At 34.7% G+C, this 25,531-nt stretch overlaps 1 protein-coding gene across 6 annotated transcripts in view; it reads right to left on the reverse strand.

Annotated features, from left to right (window-relative positions):
- Positions 1 to 25,531, reverse strand: part of LOC126735603 (WD repeat-containing protein 81) — a 295,976-nt gene that overhangs the window by 163,262 nt on the left and 107,183 nt on the right. For all 6 annotated transcript variants that reach the window (XM_050439654.1, XM_050439652.1, XM_050439651.1 and 3 more), the window contains exons 17-22: positions 23,618 to 23,826; positions 15,308 to 15,505; positions 15,051 to 15,254; positions 14,848 to 14,999; positions 14,688 to 14,796; positions 14,410 to 14,629 (exon numbers count right to left, since the gene is read on the reverse strand). In XM_050439654.1, coding sequence (XP_050295611.1) covers positions 14,410 to 14,629; positions 14,688 to 14,796; positions 14,848 to 14,999; positions 15,051 to 15,254; positions 15,308 to 15,505; positions 23,618 to 23,826 — 1,092 coding nt within the window. The remainder of the gene's footprint in view (positions 1 to 14,409; positions 14,630 to 14,687; positions 14,797 to 14,847; positions 15,000 to 15,050; positions 15,255 to 15,307; positions 15,506 to 23,617; positions 23,827 to 25,531) is intronic.

Below are 25,531 nucleotides of genomic sequence, written 5' to 3' on the forward strand. Positions count from 1 at the left end.
AATGCATTATTGTATAAGCCTCCTCATACCAAAATACCATATCTCAAAATTTACTGAGTTAAGGATTTACAAATGATAATAATTCTTTCTATTATCAGAACATTTTTAAATTCTTTTGAATTTAAAAATGTTCTGATAATATAAAATTTGTAAATTAACTTTTTAAGTCTATTTGCCATATATTCAGTATGTATATGCCATTTAAGATTTTGATCAACGAATATTCCAAGGTATTTAGTCTGTGAAACTTTTTCATAGCTATCTTTTTCATTTTATATTCATTTTCATTTCATAACTATTTTCAATTGAAAAACATGAATAATTCGGTCTGTTTACCCCAGTAAGAGAAAAAGTAATGTAATTTGTTTTGGCTACATTTAGGCTTAATTTATAAGTTTACAACCAATTCTTTTTTTATTTAGGCTTTCTATAGCATACTGTTTTGTTTGATCCCAACTCGAACCATTAAAAAGTAATGCAGTATCATCTGCATATGAAACAATGATTCCATTTGTTAGTATGTACCATATGTCTAAACTGTTTGTAAAACTTCTTCAAATCGTAAAGAAAATATTATTTAATTCTTTTTAAATCTTTCTTTGCTCCTATTTCATTACATTTTATTTATTTGCGTTTTTAGTTATATTCACTGTTGTTGCTTTATCTATTTTTGACAACTTGTCAAAAATAATTAACAATTTAATGTGAATGGAAAAAATGTTACTATTTTCAAATGAGTGTAAAGAATTTTTTGTTTATTTACGGATATTGTAACGATTATGGAAGAGCGACTGTCCATGAATATAAAAGACGTTTTCAATCATTGTCCCTAATTCTGCATTTAATAACCGTAGCTAATCTTCAAGATTACCTGGGGCCGTATTTTTGAAACCATTCGAATTTGATTCGCATACGAAATTAGAGGATTTCGCACGAAAAATCGATATTGGTATTTTTTTCGACCGCTTCGTATGCGAACTTTTTCCCATGCGGTATCTCGAATGGGTATATACTATTCGAATTTCAAAGTTCGTGTGCGATTTTAAATTTGAATCTGCCACTTGTCTTAATTTTAAACTAGCTTTGTTTTTTTTTTTAATTTGTGTGAGTTCGCTAAGTAGTTTCGTAGTGTTTTTTTTGTTTATGGAAAAAAATACCAAAAATCAAAACGGCAAGATTAAACAATCTTGTGCAAAGAAACGTCGTTGATGCACTGAAAGAGACTGAAACTCTGGCAGATAGAAGCAATAGGATTTAGTCTTCATTTCTTGACCCATTTGAAATGTATTCAGATGCTCAATTTATTAAATTATAGGTGTAGATTAAGCAAGCCTATTACGACGGAATTAATGTGCTCTTTATGTGCTCCAGAGACTATGTAATCCCTCCGCTACTTTTATCCACAAGGCTTGTGCAATTTTAGCTGAAAAATCTTGGGTGAATTTGTCCGACTTTAATTCCGAGTGCTCTTCCATAAATAAAATTAGTTCTTTCTTTTGCTCGCTCGATACAAAACCGCAATATTTTTTATTTTTTGAACCCATCTTAAAAAAAGGCAATTCAAAAAACCCAAGAAACGCCATGAAAAAAACCTCAAAATTCCCTGATTTTTTTTTAAACTTAAATTTCAGGTTGGGTTAAAAAATCTTTATCGTCTTCATCCCATTTGACATGGCCTCCAATAGCACTTGACTTTGCTACGTTGCCACTACATTTCATGTTCGTATGCGAATGAAATTTCGAATGCTGTTCAAAAATGCACTTTTCAATTCGAGTGCGAATTTTGCCGCTCGACTTTGTTCGAATTCGAAGATTCTCGCATGGTTTCAAAAATACGGCCCCTGGGTGAACGTTTCCAAATCTCACCCTTCTGTAGAGCAGGTCCCAAAAGTGCTCTAACGGATTTAAATCTGGGCTGCATGCCGGCCAGTCTAAAACTCTGATATCGACCTCTTCAAAATACTCAGTACCTGTTCTAGATACGTCGGGGAGTGCTCTTTCATGTATTAGGAGAAAATCGTTACTAATAAATGGGGCATGGCACAACACGTTGTTCCAAAATAAAGAGTGCGACAGTCAAACCTTCATTTTTGAAATAGCTGTGTAAAAAACACAGTCTGGTTGATTTTTAAAATTTTTATGGATACCATGTTAATTTACGTTTAAAAAGCATTTAAGAAACATTAATTATTTAAAAATAACATTACTAAGATGTCTTTCATTTCGATTGATGCATTCTTGAAGGCGACCTCTAAAATTGTTCATAACATTACGGGCATCTGCCGAGGGATTCTTTCGATTTCCTGACAGATTCTCGCCTTCAGTTCTTCAAGAGTACGGGGCCGGGGTTCTTCGAAAACCTTGCTTTTTAGGTAGCCCCACAAGAAAAAATCACAAGCAGTAAGGTCAGGTGAACGGGGGGCCAAGGAACGAATCCGTTCTGGGATATTACTCGGTTTGGGAAAACTTCGTTAAAGAGATTCGTGCTCACACGGGCCGCGTGGCTTATGGCTCCATCTTGTTGAAATAACGGTTCATCTTTCAGTCCATGTTGTAATGTTCGTAACATTTCCGAGTAGCGCTCCGCATTTACGGTAACAGCTTGTCCCCTTTCATTTTAAAAAAGAATGGGCCTATGATTCTTGTTGAGGACATTGCACAACAATCTGTTGCCTTGGCCGAATGGAGAGGTTTTTGATGGATTTCTTGAGGGTTTTCATCGCTCGAATATCTAAAATTTTGCTTGTTAACGAAGCCGGAGAGATTGAAATACGCCTCGTCGCTCGTCCAGAGCAACGTGTGAAGTTCGTCGTTTTCTTCCATCATTTCAATACTCAATACTCAAATATTTATTTCCATAGACTCATACAAATAAGTATCGGATAATGTCAAAAAATAAAATTATAAGACCTAAACATACAACTTTTAAAAGGCCTTAGGAAAAAACAATAAAAAATCTACAATTAACTAAAGACTAAGAATATAAGAAAACTACAGCTTTTAACAAACAAACAAATACGAATTATGGGAGTAAGGATGAGACGCTGCAATTGAAATATTCTGTTATCGTATAAAAGGAATTTTTAATTAAAATTCTTTTCAATGAAGCTTTGAAATTATTAACCTTCTCAATTTTTTTTATTTCAATGTGAAGATTATTGTATAATTTAATTGGTAAAACTACTGGGCTGTTTGCCACTTTGGTTAATTTATGTTTGGGTATATCCTAATTTAAGTTAACCCTGAGTTCATAGTGGGTACCTCTAGACAAAGAATAATCAGACAGGTTAAGCTTTATATGCATGACCGAGTTGAAAATAAATAGGCAAGGAAATGGCATAATTTTCAAGCCTGGAAAGAGTGTTCCACAAGAAAATGTATAAGGCTTTAATAAAATAGTTCTAATTATTTTTTTCTGGGCCGTAATAACTTCACCACTTCTAGAACAGTTACCCCAACACATTATGCCATATGACAAACATGACTGGACATAACCATAATAATAAAGAAGTATCAGGCCAATATCGATTTTATTACCTAACTGCCAGATCACATAGGCATAAATTGATAATTTTTTAAAACCATATCTACATGATAAGACCAACTAAGATGTTCATCGATTAATATTCCTAAGTACTTGACAACCTTATTTTGTTCTATGGTTTTGTTATGCATTTTAACAAGCAAGCTTTTATTCAAATCGGTAAAACTAAAAAATATCATTGCAGTTTTTGACTCATTGGGCACTAGGCTGTTCCTGCTACTGATACTTATCATTCGTTCAACTACCCCGGTTGAACCTCTAGATAGTTCCATTCTTTAATATCGTTTTTTGATATCTACCGGTCATTCATTTCTCAAAGCGTTTCATAAAAGTGCCGTCGAAGAGCGAAATCGTTTACATTTAGAGCCTGAACCACTTGAATTTTGTAGGGGTGATAGTGTAAATCTAACATTAGGATCCTTCGGAGACTCCTGTCTGAAATTCTAAGCCCAGTACTGTGTTTACGCGCTGATGTCCGCGGACTTCTTGTCATAGAGATTCTTGCGCGTTCAATATTCGCAGGAGTTCTCGCTGATCTCGCACTGCCACCTCTTCTATTTCTCGTTTCACCGATGTTTTCAATTTTTTTAGCAATAACTTTATTGAGTTAACAGAAGGCGCGGACCGGTTACGATTAATTTGGAAATCAACACGCAAGCGGCGTTGAGCGGCTGTATAACTTCCGCTTTGATAAAATGCTTTTACAGCGAAGGAGCGCTCGTGCTTAGACCACTGTTCCATGGCAACTGAAAAATTTTTAACGGGGGAAGACAACAGTACCGCTGACAACTCACCCCCCTCATTTTTTTTCTCTCACGCGCTTATTCTAAAATTGCAGGTTTGACTGCCGCACCCTGTACAGACATATTGTCGGCAGTTAAAGAACCCCCATCAAGCCGTGCAAATTCTGTGTGTCCCCTTCAAGATATTTCTCTCCAAAGCATAATAGACCCTCCCCCGAAATTAGTTGGAAGTCTTATCTTTTACTGAAAATAGCGCTAACATCTCTAAAAAGGTATTCGTTGATCTGAGGAGAGCACATTACGCCAATCATTTATATTTTAATTTAAGTACTCTGTTTCGAATGCTAACTATTTCTACCTGATACTCCTTAGTAAGAAAATCAGCAGTGAAAGGTACTCTGGCCCTTCAAGATTTAAGTAAAGATTGCCTCAGCATGTGTCTTACGGTTTCTGATGATATCCATATATTTCGAGTGGCAGTTAGCTCATATTGGAACTGAGTTGCAGTCACATGTCTTCGGCGAAGAGCTTGCAGAATCAAAAAACGATTATCCATGGAGGCAGTTCGTAGCGGCCGACCTGGTACTGATCAACCTACGTCTATTGTGCCTTCCTGTTTCCCGGTACTTCACTCGAGATACCGTGGATAGATGAGAGCCATTTCATCAGAGGATTTGTTTTTGCAAGACGATCAATATTATTTATTTTCTATGGAATTTATGATTTAATGGAACACGTTTGGCAAAACACAAAATTAATAAAATAGTTTACGTATCTACTATTTTTAACACAAGAACTTGTTCAGTAATGTTGTATACGAATGTTATCTTGACCAAAAGGTAGTAATGTAAAGCCTCGTTTTCACGGTGAGTTTTCGCGATAATTGTTATCGTAATAATGACTGTCACATGAACTATCACGATGTACATAACCCGATAGCAGCTATCATGCTGTCGCGATAGCACTTTCGTACTCTCTTGCTTGCCTAGAAAGTTCGGCATAAAGCCTCGTTTTCACGGTGATAGTACTCTCGTGAAAGTGCTCTCATGATAGTAACCTGGATAGTTCTATCATGAAATTGAGCTGACTACACATATACACAGAGTTAATTGCTGCGATAGATGCTGTTGAAATAATTAAAAAACAAAGCAGAAAAAATAAAAAAGCTAAAGAGATATGGGCGAGAAATTGGATAGGCAGGAGAAGTACTCTTGGTGCTTCTGTAACACTTTTAAAAGAACTTGCTGTAGAAGATCCCAAAAGCTTTTTTAACTTTTTACGCATGAATAATAAAATGTTTAATACGTTAGCAAATAAGGTAACTAAATTTTGAACTGGTATAACAATTGTAAATTCTATTTTTTAAAAACCAATTTTTTTAGATTAGCTGAAGATACAAAACAAAAGAATGTGCTGTTATGCGAAGGGCTCTATCAGCAAGGCTAAAACTTCAAATAGCTTGTCGATATCTTGCTACTGGCGACTCACTGGGATCTTTCCAGTTTCTTTACCGAGTGCCAAAGTGTACTACCAAGTGTCTTTGACGCCATATATGAAGTACTGAAAGATTATGTTAAGGTACGTAATCATTATTAACGCACAATAATTTTGAAAGTCATTAAATACATAAATAGAATATTCTAAGAAAAATTTAACTAATCATCTATATTATTATTAACAGTCCCAATTATCATCTCCCGCCCAATTCGAAGTTAACTGTTCTGTATTGTGTTGTCGATCTGTTTCGCAACCAGAGGTGACATCTATTTCATTGCCAGAAACAGTATTGTTTAAATTGTACTAATCTCGAAACAGATTATTAATTTCTGGATATCACCTTGTAGTATTAGAAACAGGTAGTCGGACTGACATTGTCTTTGTTTTCGTACAACACGACGTTTCGGTCGGTAAGCATCTCTGACCATTATCAAGTGTAAACTAAAGCAATTACCTATTCTGTAGGCTTATATATGATTGATGGGATCAATGAGGCGTTAATTATGATGATTCGTGAAGAGAACGTCTGCTAGATGCGAACTGCTTGCAGATGGTTACAGCTCGGTTCTACAGAGACCTGATGATTCCAACTTTAGTCGAACCAGAGTGATTGGAATCAAAGTATAGGTATTGTCCAGTATGTGTGGGTTTTTGATACACAGACGTTCTTATAATGCCATTTGTATTCGTGAAAAGAACATCTAAGAATGGCAGCGTCGAATTTTTCTCCGTCTCCATGGTGAATTTGATACTTGGCACCATGTTGTTCAGGTGGTTTAAGAAGCCCTAAAGTTTGTCTTCCTCTTTATCCCAGATGATAAATGTATCATTAACGTATCGCAGCCACATCTTTGGCTTTTGTCGTGAGGTGCTGATTGCCTGTTCCTCAAACCATTCCATATATATGTTGGCTACCACCGGAGACAGCGATGATCCCATAGGCAGACCTCCAAAAGTTAGATCACTCCTCCGAGCGGAAGCTTGGTTCAAGCACGGAAGTGACGTGTCATTGCTTTTGCGAAACGTCGTGTTGTACGAAAACAAAGACAATGTCAGTCCGACTACCTGTTTCTACATTACCATTGTCTACTACTTTCAAAAACACCTTGTAGTATTATTGCATCTTTTAATGGAAGAAGCTTGAGTTGAGCAGAAACATGTTGTCCAAATACACCAAATTCATTTGCAGTTAAAAATTTTACGTGGCATGTGACTTTTGTAATAAATATTAAAAATAATTATAAAAACTGCAAAGAAAGTAAGAATGAGCTGTAGGCAATTTGACATAATATATTTTTTGGAACAATATGAAATGTTACTATGTTTATGGAAAAAAAGCTCTCTCGATGTCTTGATTTTAAAAACAGAGCATAGGAGGACCATGCTGCAGAAACCTGTTGCCCCACCAAGTGTATTTCTCCTGTCTATCCATTTTCTCAACCTTATCTTTTTAGCTTTTTTATTTTTTCTGCGTTTTTTTAAAATTATGTCAACAACAGTAGCTAGAGCAGCAATTAACTCTGTGTCGACCATCTTGTTAGTAGTTACTATCGTGATATTTTTGTAAGGTAATTGGGGGGAAGATACCTAATCTAAGTATTTTGGACAAAACTCAACAGATCGCGCCACATACACGGCCACGTTGTTGTTGTGTTTATTATTTCCGAACTTCTTAGTTTTCGAATCGCTTCAGTGCACCGAACAGTTCCATAAGGTGATTTTGTGTTTTTTTATGCCGGTAAGTTTTTTACGATAGAAATTAATTATGTGATATACAGTGTTAAATGTTTTTGATTTGTGCTAATGTAAATTATGTAGGTTGTTGGCATTCATTAGAATACTCCTGTGATATTTTAAAAGAAAAAAAGGATTTTACTATTGTGATTTGGGGCTTTGGCATCTTACACCTAAGGATTGGGATAAAATGCCAAGATCCGTGTGGGATAAGATGCCTTATCTACAATGCACTGTAAATTTAAAGACTTGTTTTTTCTCATGTTTGTGTATTATGGTTATTGATTTCCTTTCAGTAGGTCTAATTAAATAGTTTCTTAGTTTATCTTGTTTATTTTAAGTAAAATGCCACGAACTTACGTCAGAAAATCAACTAGAGGCGAATGGACTGAAGAAGACCTTAGAGCAGCTGCAAATGCTTTACGTCAGCAGCCAACTCAGAGTGCAAATGCGATTGCTAAAGAATATAGAATCCCTTTACGAACCTTGATGAGACGTATAAAGAATAAAAATCTTGAAAAGGGAAGTCTTGGACCAACCGCGTCGTTAGGTATTGAAAATGAACTTAAACTGGTTTCTTATATAAAACGTTTAGAACAAATTGGCTATGCTCCAACTTCAAGAGACGTAAGACACCTTGCTTTTACCTTTGCCCAAAGGAATGGGTTAAAATGTCGATTTAACCAAGAAAAAGAATTAGCAGGCTACGATTGGTTTAAACTTTTTTAAAACGACACCCAACCCTAACCATGAGAGTAGCTCAAGGTCGTTCAATTGCACGTTCACTTGGTATGTCTGCCGCAGAAGTAGATCCATACTTCCAAATATTAAACGATACATTTACGACGCTCAATTTGTTTGATAAACCGGCACAAATTTTCAATATGGACGAGAGTGGCTTGCAATTATGCAACAAACCTACCAAAGTCGTGGCCACAAAAGGAGCTTGAGATGTACAGTCGGTCACAAGCTCAGAAGAAGAAGAAACAGTTAACGTCTTCGCTTGTTGTAACGCAGAGGTAGCTTTTTGCCTCCCTACGTAGTATTTAAAGGCAAAAACAAAAAAAAGGAGTTTGAAGATAACATGCCTCCTGGGTCGGTAGTAGTGATGTCTCCAGAGTCCGCCTATGTGAAAACCAGTATCTTCTCATCATGGATTAAAGACCATTTTTTGCCTCGTAAGGGACCAGGCCCTGCAGTACTGATATTAGATGGCCATGCTTCGCATTGTAATGACGTGGATCTTTTGGACTTTTTGGCATAAAATGAAATTGCTGTTGTTCGTTTACCAAGTCACACGACTCACTGGCCTCAGCCTCTAGACCGTTCATTTTTCAAACCTTTAAAGACCTACTGGAATAGCGCATGTAATCAGTGGATAAAAAATCATCCAGGACGTTGAATAACCAGGTAATTTGGATTAAGTAAATAAGTCTGAAAGAGATTTCTTTGTTTCTTGTCCTTTACAGGTATCAGTTTGGGGAACTATTAAACCAAGCGTGGTCTCAAGCCGCAACGGTTCAGAATGGTGTTTCTGGATTTCGGGCTTGTAAAATTTATCCATGCTCCAAAGATGCAATTCCGCACTATGCATATGCTTTAGCTGAACACCAAACTGGAAATCCACAGGAAGAAGTGGTACATGTCGATGCAAAAAAACTCTAACGAACATAGCGGCGTCGTAGCTGTTGTAAATTTTGATGATATTGCTCCAATTCCATCCATAGCTGGTCCTAGTAGATCAAACGTTAGAAAACAACACGCAGAAGTCCTTACTTCTCCTGAATACCACCAAAAAAAACGCCAAAAAATTGAAGGAAAACAAAAGAAGCAACAAGGGAAGGCAAGTAAATTAGAGAAAAAACTTTATAAAAAAGGTAACAAAAAAAAGAAGAAAGTACTACACAACAGCAGTAGTGAAGAAATCAGTGGAGATGAAAATAGTGTCTCAGACCATAGCTCTGATGAACCTGACAGTGACAGCGATGACATGAAAGTATATGAGGAGGCAGTATGTCAAGATGGCGACAAATTCAGATGTGCAGACAGTAGCTGAAACTAAAAAGTGCAAATATTGCAAGTCGGGCGTTGATAAAGTAGGCGTAAAGTGTGCAAATTGTGCGGCCTGCTTCCACCAATCTTGTGCCCTACGAATAACAGGCCAAGTAGCAAGTGGCAGCAAATTACTAATTCTATGTAGTGGCTGCTCAAAAAAAGCGCGGGAAGACGAGTTACGTCAAGCCGTCTTAGAAAAAGAATTAGAAATAATTACCTTGAAGAAGAGGGTTACTATGCTGGAAAATGAAACAAACCACAATTCCTTTGCAGAGGTTTACAAGAGGATGGAAACCATGCAAAAATCAATCCTTAAAAAAATCTCATTACTCGACGACAAAGTAAACAACAACAAAACATCAGCTGTTGAAGAAGCAATGCTGCCAATCCTGCCGAACGAAACTACAGCAGAGCAACAGCACTTAATCGAACCTGCACCTTCCAATAAAACGAACACGACCGCTAATTCAAGCGCACCAGCAAACTACGCCACTGTAGTAGGAACGGCGACGAACATCGACAATGACCGAGCGGGCGACGGCGCCGATGAAGCCGAGGCCTTTCGATCGCAAACAAAGAGAGGATGGAACCGCAAACTTAACCTCGCTCCGGACCCTTCAAATATTGATAAAAACAAACCCCATCAAAATAAAAATTGGAATGATTTATTAAAAAGGAAAAAAAGCCAAAGGAAGGTTGGTACAAATAATGAGTTTGGGGAGTTTGAGGCGGACAAAATACCTAACAAAAACAAAAAAATCTGGCTGTTCATTACACGGGTAAAAAACACAATAACAGAAAATATAGTTCACGATTATGTTTCTAAAAAAAGTAATTTAAATTCTGAAGACATTGTGGTTAAGCAGTGCCAAGCAAAGAACATGAATGCCACATTTAATTGTTTTATGGTGGGTGTACACCCAGATGTAAAAGATATTGTTTATGGGGAGTCATTCTGGCCAGAAGGGGTGAGCTTTCAAAGGTTTGATTTTTCTCTTGGGCGAAATTTTTTAGACAAACGTCAAAGTCAATTGATCACAAGTTAGTACCTGATATTTGTACATCCTCCAAACCAAAAAGTAAACAAATCACCATAAACTTAAAAAACTCAAAGGATAGCAAGAAATTGCCAGATGGTCCAAACGGGGACAGTATATACTTATTGAACCTGAATGTTCGGAGCATAAATAATAAATCACTTCAATTAGAAGTGCTTTTGGCCAAAGAAGAGCCTGATATTTTTTGTATCTCTGAGCATTGGCTACAGGGCAATGATATACAGTCTTTGGCCCTAATGGACTATCGACCAATTTGTTATTCATCTCGAACTGAGTTTAGAGGAGGAGGAACTGCCATCCTTGCAAAAACAAATTCAGTTTTCCATCCTTTAATTGTTAAAACAACTTGTGTTGAAAAACAGTGTGAATTTTGCGTTTGTCAGTGTCTTATTTTAAATAGGTCTTATTATTTTGTTTGTCTGTACAGATCACCCTCGGGTAATGTTAGTACTTTCTTGTCCATTTTAGATGAGTTGCTTCACACTATATACATGGCCAACAGGTATCTGGTAGTCTGTGGAGATTTTAACATTAATTTTTTAGTAAACGATCAGAACTCCTCTCTTACCAAACAATTATTAGCTAGCTATGGTTTAGCACCACACATAAAGGGTAAAACTAGGGTGGTAGGACAATTTGGCTGTCAAATTGATAATATTTTCAGCAACTTGGCTAAGTGTCAGGTAACAAGTAATACATTATTCTCAGATATATCAGATCATTATGGTCAGAAACTCCATATAGAAATGCCTAAAAGCCAGTATTTATAAAGAAACGTTCATACACAGAAAACAACATTAAAAAGTTTAATGATCTTTTAACACATGAATCCTGGGAAGATGTATATAACTGCACTGAATTCGATCTAAAATATGATTGCTTTTATAATATATTCTATTACTATTTTAATGTAACATTTCCTCTAAGTAGCCACAGAATAAAGGATCCTGATAAAAAATGGGTAAACTCTGAAATTAAAAATTATTCTAGTCATATTAAAGATCTGTATGTATGGTACAAGGAAACAAATAGTGAGGCAGTTTATAATCAATATAAAAAAGAAAAAAAAGAATATAAAAAAATTATTTCTAACTATAAAACTTCTTTAAATGAAAACAAGATTATTTGTTCAAATAACAAAACTAAAACTGCTTGGACTATTTTCAAACAATGCTCAAATAAGTCAAAGTCATCTAAACCTGTCACCCTAAATTCTAGCAATAATGAAATTATTGAAAATTTGGATGAAATAGCCAACATATTTTTGAAGAAATTTAATGCTTCATCTCTTACTCCTTCAATTTCTGGTCAATTGCCTAAAGGAAGCCACATCCCCACTATTTTCCTCTTTCCCACAGATTCAAAGGAAGTTCAGCATATTCTATCAGCCTTGCCAAAAAAATACTCTGCTGGTCTTGATGAAATACCAATAAACATACTCAAAAAAGTTAGCCACCATATAGATGTGCCTCTAGCTCACATAATAAATGCCTGTCTGCAGATGGGAATCTTTCCATCTAAACTAAAAAAGGCGAAAGTTCTTCCAATTTTTAAAAATAAGGGTGATGAGCAGGATGTAGAAAACTATCGACCAATATCTCTCCTTTCTTCAATATCAAAAATCTTTGAGCGAGTCATTTATATCCGTATTATGAACTTTTTAAAAAGGCAAACTATTCTTTTAGATAGCCAGTTTGGTTTTAGGCCCAATCATTCAACCCAGTTGGCAGTTTACAAGCTTATATCCTTTGTGATTGAAAATGTTGACAAAAAAGAAAAAGTTGCCGGACTCTTTTTCGATTTATCGAAAGCATTCGACACAATCAACCATGATCTACTGCTGTCAATCCTTGAAAATTGTGGACTGAGGGGAAACTGTGCCAGACTTATAGCCTCTTATTTAGATCAGAGGGAACAAACAGTTTGCCTTGGCTCTGGTAATGGTACATACATAGTACTCAGGGTTCAATCCTAGGCCCAGTTCTATTCATATTATATGTAAATGGTCTCAGTGAGTGTTTTCCAGGGTGTTTTATCAACCAATATGCTGATGACACTTCCATAATCTTGTCAGAACATCTGATTGAGGAACTATCTGTCAGAGCTTCTCAGGTGGTAGAGAGGATGCAGGAGTGGTGTGACAATCATGCTCTGAAGCTAAATGCTGATAAAACCGGGCTAGTGACATTCTCCAAAACTTTACCTCAAAATTCCCTACTTGTAAAGTTTGAAAAAAAGTCTCTTCAAGAGGTAGCTTCCTTAAAATTCCTTGGTATACAAATTGACTCCTGTCTTACATGGGTCCCACACATAGACACTCTTGGCAAAAAACTAAATAGTTTCTGCGCGTTAATAAGGCGTCTACGAGAAGAGCTCTCCCTAAATTGTCTGAAGCAAATTTACTATGCATCGGTCCAATCTCTAATCACTTATAGTGTGATGTTTTGGGGATCTTCAACTGACGCCGTGTCAGTCTTTATAGCACAAAAACGGATCATAAGATGCATGCTCAGACTCACACCACAAACGTCTTGTAGGACTTATTTTACTAAGCTTGGTCTACTCACTGTTCCAGCTCTGTACATTCTTATGTTAGCTATTTTTGCAAAGAAACACCTGCATCTTTTTCAAACTAATGAAGATCATTATGCTGAGGGTATGTCTATTGTGACAAGGGGGAGAGCTGAACTAAGTGTCCCAACTCTGCCTTTTTTCAAAGATCTCCTGCCTTTCCTGCTATTAAAACATATAATAGATTACCTCTCGCCCTAAGGCAAGAGAAAAATATCATGAAATTTAGGAAAGACACTGCAAGGTATCTGTTGGGCAAGTGTATCTATAGTTTCGATTTACAATTTTAAATGTGTATTATGATTAATATTAAGGGTTTGTTTATTAATTTATTTATTTTCATAATGTATAATACTTGAGATATATGTGGTAAGGTAATGCACCCAATATTATGTCCAACATTATCTTTTTGTTCTTACTATTTTTATTAGCAGTATGTACTGTGTAGATGTTATCAAATTTTAATTTTGTTCGTTTTGTGATGTTGCTATTGTCTATTTAAATTAGATCTTGAAAGCAATAAAGAAATAATAATAATAAAAAAAAACCTACGCTTCGGGGCCGAATATGTGCGATCCTTGCGCAAAAATCAGTAAATAAAACAATAAAAACGTTAACCTCGGTATAAGATGGCATTTTAGCTGGGGTATGATGGTTAATACAATGTATTCTACCTATGGCATCACATCCCCAAATTTGTCATCTTACCCCTTAGTTGGTGTAAGTTGCCAAAATGACAGCTATCAATGTTTTTCTAACTTTTACGTTTACTTTAAAAAAAATAAACACTTTTTGGTGTTTCATCATTTGTTTATTGTATTTGTAATAGAATACCCAGTTTTTGTAACTTTTGAATAAAGTAGTTTTTTTTTGTATTTTTAAAAAAATATTACGCGTCTTCCCCCCAATTACCTTATACGTGTAGACACCTCAATTTCATGATAGAGCTATCGAGGTTACTCGATACAGTGAAACGAATTTAAAGAAATATTTTTTCCAGGCAGATTTTATATTTTTAATGGTGATGCAATATTTTCTTGGTGGAGTATATTATTAATACAATACATATATTTCCAGACTTAATTTTCCGTCAATAATTTCTGCAGCTCTTTTTTTTTTAATGAAAACACTTTTCTACAGTAATTTCTTTTAAGGCACTAAGAAAACGGGAGTATCATAAAACATAATTAGAATTCAATGAACTTACCTATGTGAAAGCCAAATAATTGAATCGACACTCATTTCAGAAATTTTCGTATTATTTTTTTTACTCCTGGAACTCATTGTATTAGAAGTAACAGAGGATGAGAGTTTTGTAACATCCGAACTTGAATTTGGACTATCCAAATATAAATAATTTTGAGATTCGGGGAATTTCTTATCAATCGAGCTGTCTGATTCCGACTTTCTACTTCCTATTTCACAGCCTATATTATAATAAAAAACCATTAGATATGCTTTAATTTAAACTTAGAAAATACTTACTGATATTAATGACATTATTATGACTACTGATCGGTATAGGAATGGTAGGGGAGATTACTGCATTTGAACTATTATCTTCTTGATCCTCAATAAAGTTTAATGCATCTTCCTGGAAGAATTAATTAAAAATAAATAAAATTAATGTAAAATAAAATGTCACCTCTAAGGCATTGAATTCTTCTAAATTTTCTGGCAAAGTCGCATCCAAGGCTTCTTCAGCAGCTGAAATATTAAAAGGAAGATCCGATGCCACGTTTAACTCTAGATGTTCTATCAAACTTTTAAATTTCATTTCTGATTCTTTATCCTCTTCTAAAATTAATATCATTAATAGAGTGTAACAAATAAGGAAATAGAAGTTACCCAGATCAAATAATTCTTCATCCTTAATCTGTTCAAGCTCAATTTTGGGTGCTTTTAAAGGTTTTTCACTAGATGGGCTCGATTCGTCACTTAAAGAGACCTGATTACTATCAGCGTCCATATTTTTAAGATGTGAGGTTTTTCTCGTCACTTTTTCCGTATGAGTATGCAGGCAAAAATCTGATTGATCATAATCTTTGTAACCTTAATAGATAAAACAGTTTTATAAACATCATTTAACTTTGATTTAATTTTACCTCCTACAGCTTCTACCAGAGGAGTGACAAAATTATCCAAAAAACACTTTAGGCCAAGTCTTACAATTAGTCTAAGCAAAAAACTATGATGGTACAACTTGGCAATTTTAGTTGTATACGGGGAATAACCATCAGTGGGCTCGTTATCGTAAAGCCTCAAGATGGAATTAAGTAAATATTTTGATGTGTTTTTGGGACCTACAAAAAAATAAAATATTTAACTATAGTAATAGAAATGTTAATAATATAAAAGCAGATTGTATTTGACAGAATTATACATATATATATGTGAGCTTTTTCTTAAATTATCAAGTCCAGACCGCCAGAGCATGGTGAGTCAGGTAAAATATTTCATTTAATCCTTTTGGAATTGTAAGCAAAAACGCTCGAAATAGCGATATTATTAATGGTAGGTATCGGGTGATGTTTTTTAGTGATAGGCAGTCTTGTATGAAACACGATGAAGATTAAACGTATTATAAGTTATTGAGTGTTTGATTTCTTCAAAAAGGCAGTAATTTCTTACATCAGAAGTGGGATTAACTCACTAAAAGAACCAGAGAAGAAATATAGTGCAACCTGACCTATTTCGGGTGTGCGCGTTGATACTTTAGAGCTAAATTGTATCAAAATGGCGGAATTAACCAGTGTTTAAACTGCTGTTTTTCGTAGAATTCAGCAACAACCTCAACAAGCTGCGCCGGTGGTGCCAGCAGCATCAGCGCCAATTAATATTCCAGCTTTTGACCCGTCAAAAAGTGATGCGGGAGCGATTAGTTGGTGTGATGATAAAGAGACTTTGGCGGCCACGTTTAAGTGGTGTGATTTTGAACAGCTTTGCAGAGCCGCGGGAGTCTTAAAAGTGACGCAAAGGATTGGCATGACAACTGGCATCCACCAAATAAAATTTGGGCTAGTTTCCGAGCCGAGCTTTGTCAGCTCTATCCTGTGAAGAGGAATCTCAGCGAGCGGTTACGTAAGGCTAGTATATACAGAAGCGACCAAGCAACAGAATATTGTGAGTACGCTAGAAAAAAAATATCTTTGTTAAATTCTTTAAATTTTAATTTAAGTGATAGTCAAATAATTGAAATAGTTATTGGTGATATAACAGACACACATATCAAAACAGCTGCTTTTAATAGCAGGATTGATTCTATTTCCACCTTACTTAACTTACTTAGTAACTATCAAATTTGTAAACCAAGGCAGTAATTTTTTACATATATATTGACAGAAGTATTTAATTACTTATTTACTTGGATAGACTAAACGAAATTTGGATGGACGGATGGGTAATAACAGGAAGGAAAAGGGAGAAAAGGAGGGTATAAGTATGGGAAGTGAGGGTTACAAAATAGGTACAAGGGAACCAATGGACAGAGGAAGAGAGGAGGGAGACTTACTATAGAGGTGACGGCTTAGAGGATCTTCTCAAAGAGGAGCCGACTAGCACTAACCACTTTGGTAGAGTGGCGTGGATTCAATAAAATATAAGTGCAACCTGTTTTATCCCAGAAGGATAAGAAAATCGCGATGACCAAGTAGACAGGAAATTACGAAAAAAACCTCACAAGGAAGAACAGACAAGGAAATTTATAAATACAACCAATTATATTGACCCTTAATATTATGTACTATGTGTTATGGTGTAAGAAAAGCTTTAGTTCTGAGATGCATTCATGAATCTATGTTAAAAGAAAAGTTAGTAATCAAACTTAATACTTTAAAAACAAGTAATGTTGCTCTTCCTAAATATAGTGTGTGTAAATTTCTATATCAATGGTAAAATCTCATATTCTGTTATTTGGGGCTAAAAGTTCGAGTGAGTACTTTCGAAATAGGCCTATTTATACAGTTTACAAGGAGATCTATACAGTTTATTACTAGTACAGGGTGTTTCAGAACTATATGATCAAACTTCTAAGGGTTGTTCATTGCAACAGTAGAATCCATTTGAGTATCGGAACCTATGTCCCGAAATGTGTCACTACGCCACTACGGCCCTAAGAAGCGTTTAAATTTAGAAAAAATATTAATTACCTAAATAGGATCTGATGCATTTATTTTTACCTTTTGAATGTGACACCATTACAACAATTGTTCAAAATGTCTTCCTCCAACCTCAATACACCGATTTAAACGCCACACATGATTTCGGCGGACTACACTAAAAAATTTGATCCTCGTTTAGAATGATTTCAAATGCTGCTATTATTCGTCCAATTAAGTCTAGCTCTGATTCTACTAGAGTTGCGTAGACTAAAGACTTTACATGTCCCCACAAGAAAAAATCGAGCGACGTTAAATCGGGTGACCTAGGAGGCCAAGAAACTGCTCCACCTCTGGCAATCCAACGGTGCCGAAATCGCTGAGCCAAATACTCACGTACTTGTACAGCAAAGTGAGCCGGCGCTCCATCATGATGAAACCACATTTGCTGTCTAACGTTTAGTGGAACATTTTCAAGGACTTCTGGGAGAGCTTCCTCCAAGAAACGCAGATAAATAGGTCCTGTTAACCGTTCCGGTTCTACCGGTATGACCCAATTAAATAATCATCAACATGCTTGCCCATACGTTGACAGACCAACGATTCTGATGTTTTCTCGGAAAAATTGCATAAGGATTTTCTTCGTCCCAAACATGGCTATTCCTATTATTAAAAATACCGTCTTTTGTGAAAGAGGCTTCATCGGTCCACAAAATATATCGTAAAAAATTTAGTTGTGCAATAATGTGATCCAGAAGCCATCGACAAAATTGAACTCTAGGATGATAATCGGCTGCAGTCATACCTTGAACTTTCTGGAAGTTGTAAGGATGGAATTGTTGCTCGTGTAGTACCCGCCAGACAGAACCGTTACTCGTATTCATATTTTTAGCGACGTCACGTGTGCTATTTGATGGTTCATCGGCAACTCGCTGAAGCACCTCTTCTTTAAATTCGACGGTTCTTACGGTTCGAGCAACACCAGTATCATGCATCTTAGTCTTAAACATGCCTATCTCAGCGAGCCGCCGATGAACCGCAATAAACTTTTTGTATTCAGGATGCTGTCGTTCGAGATAACGTTCATGATACAACCGCGATGCTGCTCGTGCATTGCAGTTTGTTGCTCCGTATGCCAAATGCATATCCGTCAATTCTTGATTGGTAAAGTTTTCCATTAGCAATAAATGTTTAAAAATTGTAAGCTATAAAATTTTTCAACATGACATTGAGAATTGACATTGATAAGCGTTAAATTTAAACAATTGTTATTATGGTATCATGTACAAAAGGTAAAAATAAATGCAGCAGATCCTATTTAGGTAATTAATGTTTTGTATAAATTTTAACGTGTCTTAGGGCCGTAGTGGTGTAGTGACGCATTTCCGGACATGGGTTCCTATACTCAAATGGATTCTTCTGTTGCACTGAAGAACCCCCAGAAGTTTGATCCCATAGTTCTGAAACAACCTGTATAAACTTAATTATTATGAAACTATTTAAAACAACAGTGTAGTAGTGAAATCTTATAATGAGGATGATAAAAAGGTAATTTTGAGGTTGTATTTAGTATAATATACTACAGTAAAGCTAATAAATGTTGATAGGTTTACTGACTGCATGGTTCACTATACATCACAAACATTGATCAAACCCGGCTCAAAGTTGGGGCTGCATGATTGATATGGAGGACTGGAAGTGGGTCGGTTTAATAGTAGATGTCAATGTAGATGTTGTGGAAGATATTGGAGTGAGTGGAGATTTCTACTTCTTATAATAGTGGATGAAAACCATACCAAGAAAAAAAAAACTAAAAGTGGAATACCCAGATTGAGGAATCGCCAATACAGTAAGTAGATATAAGCATTGATGGTTAAACTTTAACTGTATATTCATATAAAATTACATGTGTAACATGTACAGTAACATAAACAAGATGCCAAATGAAAATATTAGGACCTACCAATAGAATTGGCCTTTTCTCAGGAGCACAAAACTGGACACTAAACAAAGAACCTTGAAAAAGTTGGGATATAACTACTCCACTTATAATCCTGCACTATTGCAGTATGTATGTATGCATTTAGTATCTACAAACTAAAATACTCAAAAAGGTGAGTTTTCAACTTCTCATTGGAATAAAACCGGCAAAAATACCAAGAACTCAACCTTCTTCAAGAGTCCAAGAGGTCAAAGATTTTTGTGCCAGAAATGGTGTTAGTGGGGATATAGAAGAATGAGCTGGGATCTTATTGGCTAGGATATGACTTCTGACATTAGTGAAATCAAAACAATTAAAAAAATTAATATTATGATTATTAATTTGAGTTTCATTATAAGGGTTGAAAATTATTGATATCAAAAATAGAATTAATACTGAAATGATAACTGTTTATTTTATTAACTTTAGCACCAGAATATGTTAGGAATTGCCTTTTAAAGTTCTGTATCCGAGCTATGCTTTCGCTATCATATTGGGTTTATTTTATTTTCTTATTCTTTATGTATCTGAAGAAAATAAACTGTAACAAAGTAAGGAGCTAAAAATATACCAATTTTGTCAAATATATCCCAGGACTTAGTCAAATATCTAAGTTTTCTTATTCATTTATTTTAACATTACAAGAATTTAAGTACCTATAATTTAAATATAATTTAAGAATTTTTGAATCATAGTAGTTTTCAAAGAATTTATTGTCATCTACTTCATTATTTCATATTCTTATTTATCAATAAATAGAAACTTTCCCCAAAATCACAAATTTTATAAAGTTTGCCCAACAATATCAACGAAAAATAAAGAAAATCTTGATTTCAAACATATATAATAAAATAAATACATCTCCACGTGTTTTTTTTTGCATGTTATCTTTAATAATAACATACTCCAATAGTATTATTTACAAATAACAAAAAATATCTTAAATTGAATTTTATAGGAAGTTATAAAATAGTTAATAACATATATTGCACTGGACATTAGGACTGGGTGTTAGTAAATAAGTGCGACAATCTTCAGGGGGTGATTCTGCACGGAAAAATAATGATAGTTTGCTATATAAACGTATGTCCGCAAATGCTTCGTTTTCCGAGATACGGAAGTTTTTTTTAAAAATTGTCGATTTATTTATTTGCTCTGAAACCGGTCGAGATATGCAAATGACATTTGGAGGTTTTTAAGAGGCAGTTATGGTGCATTTTTTGACTTTTAATTAGGAATTCTATGTCCACCATTGGCGCGCATACGGCTAATGATCTCAATTTTTTTATTAAAGAAAAAAATGGTACGCCACTGAGATAAAAAAACCTCTTTCATCTTTTCTTCGCATGTGGCGTCGTTTCTATGCAAAAAAACATCTTGGCGCGTATTTTTCATTTCTTTAATACATTATCAAGAACTATCTAATACAACAAGATTAAACCAGAACAATAATAGAAAATAACAATACTAAAAAATTTTAAATAGGCCAAAGCTACAACAAGTGTCAAAATGACCTCCCTCAGACGTTACACAAGATTCAACTCTTCGCCTCATTGATTCTCGTATTCGCAAAATTTTCCTAATGTATTTCTTATTATCTCACAGCCGGCCATAATTCGATTCCTCAGGTCATGAACATTTTTGACGAGAGTGGAATAAACGAATGACTTGAAGAAAACCCCAAATGCAAAAATCTAGATGATTTAAATCTGGCGATCGAGCACGCCAATGTTCTGTACCTTCCCCATCTATCCAATGATTTGGAAATACTGTATCTCAGTGATTACGTACATTGATACTAAAATGGACTGGTGCACCATTATGTATGAATCTTAAGTGTTGCCTCAGCTGAAGTGGAATTTTGTCATAAAGAACAGGTAACTCTTCCCGTAGGAAATTAAGGTAAGATTCTCCTGTTGGGCGTTCTGGGAAGAAATATGGGCCGATTAAATGATCGTCAATTAATCCAAACCATACATTTACTGAAAACTGATGCTAAAAATGAGCCTCAAGATTTCATGTGGTTTCTCCTCAGGCCATAAGTGATTGTTATGGGAATTTCGTATGCAATGTCTTCCAAAAGTAGCCTCGTCAGTAAACAAAATACCATTTAAAAAATTAGGAATTTGAGCGATTTGATGAAGAATCCATGTTGAATATGAAATGGATACAAATGATTTTCTTTAAGAATTTCAAATACAGTGAAGTTGCTTACATTCAATATGTTGGCAATTTTTAGAGTACTTGTTTCAGGTGACTTCGCAATTAACTCTAGAACTGCTTCTTCTAGTTGCACCGTTCCTACTTATCGAGGGCGCCCCCAGTCAGCCGTTTGTTTCTTAAACGTACCATTTTCACGCAAACCTTGGTGAAGACGAGCAAATATTGTGCGATGGGGTACTCTACGTCCTGGATACAACTCAGCATATAATCTTCTTAATACTTTGCGCGAATACGAGAATCAATAAGGCGAAGAGTTGAATCTTGTGTAAAGTCTGAGGGAGGTCATTTTGAACACTTGTTGTAGCTTTGCGCCTATTTAAAATTTTAGTATTGTTATTTTCTATTATTGGTTTGGATTAATGTTGTTGTATTAGATAGTTCTTGATAATGTATTAAAGAAATGAATAATACGCGCCAAGATGTTTTTTTTTTGCATAAAAACGGCGCCACATACGAAAAAAACGTGAGAGAGGTTTTTGTCACAAATTGAACGAAAAAATATCTCAGCGGCATACCATTTTTTTCTTTAGAAAAATTGAGGTCATTACCCGTATACGCGCCAATGGTGAACAGAAAATTCTTACCCCTAGAAAGGACAGACTTCCTCTCGGAGTTGAAGATCCTTAAACAAATTGCAAATAACAATAATTTTCCACCGAAACTTATAAATAAAATTTATTACAAACATTTAAATAAATCACTTAACAGAAATTTAGTGTTTATTTTTCACTGCCATTTTGGGGTCCGATATCACATAAATTAAAAAAAAAATCTTTAGATCTCACCTTATTAATACAAGCTTTAAAACCGTACACACTCTGAAATCCTTCATAGTTAACCCAAAGGACATAGTACCCCCCGACCAAAAATCGGGTGTTTATCAATTAAACTGCTCTAGGGATAACTGTGGCGTTTTTTTTATCGGTCAAACCGGTAGAAAATTCTCCAATCGTGTTACTGAACATTGTAAAGAGATCGAAAAGGCTAGAAAACTCAATCTTTGCCCTTCAAATATTAAATCCAATTTTGCTAGACACATACATCTCAATAACCATAACATCGATCCTCTTTTAGACACCAAATATTTACATTTCTGCTATAAAGGTAATAAACTGGATTTACTTGAAATTTTAGAAATAAATAGAGCTATACAAAATAATAATACTACATGTGTCAATGATCAAATAAATCATTCATCCATACATTTTTTAATTCATTACATTTTGATGCTAATTTATAACGCCTTTTCTTTCTCTCATATTAGAGTCAAAACATTTTATTTATAAGTATCATTTCTAGTACCGCCATCTGTAGCCAACTTAACAAAGTCTAATTTTACAAATTACAGGTACCATATTTTAAATAGGGCGCGCCCTATCTTTTCAAAGTTTATATGTTTCTTTTGTTCTTAATTCTTGTTGACATAACAATTATCCTAGTGTGGTAACTATGTGATTTTAATGTTTGTGTAGACCTTGTTTAGTGAGTTTCTCATGCATCTTAATGTAAGTTTTTTTGTCTTCAACGTCCAATTGTTTATTTGTTAGTTAATTAAGTCTTTTTATCATTATTGTAGATGCCATTTTTGTTTATTGTTAGTAATTTTAACCTTTGACCTTGCCAGAAGCACTATACCTTTTATATGTTGTGACGAAAACCTACACTGTATGTAAGTTATTTTTAATACTTTCTTTAACACTTTTAATCTTTAGCTTATAGGTTTCCTCGGTTCTTTATAGATCCCTGATGATGGACATCTTATATGTCCGAAACATGTAGGATAGATGATTTTTCAAATAAATTTAGTGGAGGATGACCGAAATAATTTTAGTTACCCTTTGACATATTAACTCCACTGCAAGTATGGACTACTAGAAAATTCTTAATTGCATGTCGAAAAATGCGCGATAACATTTTCATTTGCATATCTCGACCGGTTTCAGAGCAATAAAGAAATCATCAGTTTTTAAGAAAAACTAACACCCCGTATCTCTGAAAATGAAGCATTTGCGGACATACGTTTATATAGCAAACTGTCATTACTTTTCCATGACGAATCACCCCCTGAAGTTTGTCGCACTTATTTACTAACACCCTGTATATTGCACACTTACCTAACATTCTAGAAATCGGATCAAAAAGGTACCAAAGCGCTAACACTGACGTAGGAGGATCTTCGATAAGTTCCTTAACGTACATCATCAAAATGTTGATGATTACGTTATCGGTGTTAGGATTAATTGACTTTAAGAAGTCTTCCAATTGTCTTGCACAAATTTTAACTTTGCACTCTGCGATATTTTGAGCAAATAGTATTTTCGTCCTAAAAATGTTTTAAAAACTGAATTTGAAATGATTGAAAAGAAGTACTTTGTCTAAAACTACATTCTATTTTTATTGCGAATTAGATTACGGTTTTTGGGTGATAATCGCATATATTATGTATATTTCTAAGATTAATAAAAGTTACAATTTGAAATGAAAAAAACTATATAAAATTATAACTCCATTAGCGAAAACTCAAAAGTACTTTTTCCTTTGGTTCAAATGGAATATTCGACAGGAGGACCACACTCTTGCTTATTGGCATCAACCCTACATCAAATTTTTAACTCCTGGTAATTTTCTCTTGTAATGGAAATATTCATTTCACAACTCTTTACAATTCAGAAAGTAAATCAGAATTTGTATTCAATCAGCTGTTCTCAAAATGTTTGAGACCTTACTGACGTAGCACCTCATGGCTTCAAGAGCCGTAATAACATTATAAATAAGGAACGACATAGGTTGAGATCTGCAGATACGGTCTACAATAACGAATTTTCGTACACTTCATACAGGTTGATACTATGTATATTGACATTTCCAAAGCTTTCGACAGAGTTAATCATTAAATAGTGCGTACACCAGAACATCAAAAGATATTCTTAGATTTTTCTAAAAATGCTTCAGATTTATAATTTAGACACTTGGTGTTTATCACAAGGTACTCTTAGGATTTATCCAATTACTCCTATAAATTATCATATAGACATCTAGCCTTGAATATTCGACTGTGGTTTGTTGCCCACATTACATCTTCTACGTTACCTTGATTAAGGCTGTTCAAGATCTAGAATTGACCCGCATGCAAATAGATACTCTGTCGATCATTTCATTATAAGATCTTATATTAATATGGCGACTCTTGCATCAAGGAGTTCCATAGTGATTTGCTCGTCATTTTTCGCATTAATCTTAATTACTATACCTAATTCCTGGGAAAATTAACCTGTAGTATACCGAACAAGAAATATTTGTCTTATCAGGATTCCTGATTTATGAGTATTTATGCTATAGTAGGTAATTATAAAAATATCATTAGAAGAATAGAGTTGTGATCTGTGCATACCGATATTTGTTTTTTAATTAAACATCTGTATTGTGATAAATTACTTCTATACATAATTTATTATTAGTGATTCATGTTTTGTGATATTTTCTTTCTGTATGGAATTACTTTAAATAATTGTTGAAAAATGGAAACTTGTTGAATTTCAGTACTGCATTGACAAGTTATTGTTTTTTTAAGATTGTAAATCAATTTCCACCATAACTTTTCCTGTAATTTCTTATATCTTCTTTCTTTTATCTGTATTATTTAAAAATTTTGTACAAACAAACTGACGGGAAATTGTTAGTTAGAATTTACAAGAGACAAAAAATTCTAAATATGCCCAGATTAAAATAAATAAATACATACAGATGGGCAAGAGATGCATATTTTATATAGAATTTTGGGTATGAAACAACTTAATAGTAAAATTTGATTTTCGAATTTCCAAGTATGCGTAGAGGTGTATGACGTTACGTCATGCGTGAAGCACAGTAGATCTTGCAGAGTCCTGACAGTAGGGGTCCTCAGATGTTGGAAATATCAACACTGGCCTGGCTGAAGATTCCTTGGTTTTGCTTATTGTAAGTTGATTCCAGGAATCTTCTTTTTTTTTTCGACGTTGCTCCTTGCATAAAATCTTTGCTTCTGTCGA

This window comes from Anthonomus grandis, chromosome 4, assembly GCF_022605725.1.
Source record: "Anthonomus grandis grandis chromosome 4, icAntGran1.3, whole genome shotgun sequence".
Classification (NCBI taxonomy): domain Eukaryota; kingdom Metazoa; phylum Arthropoda; class Insecta; order Coleoptera; family Curculionidae; genus Anthonomus; species Anthonomus grandis.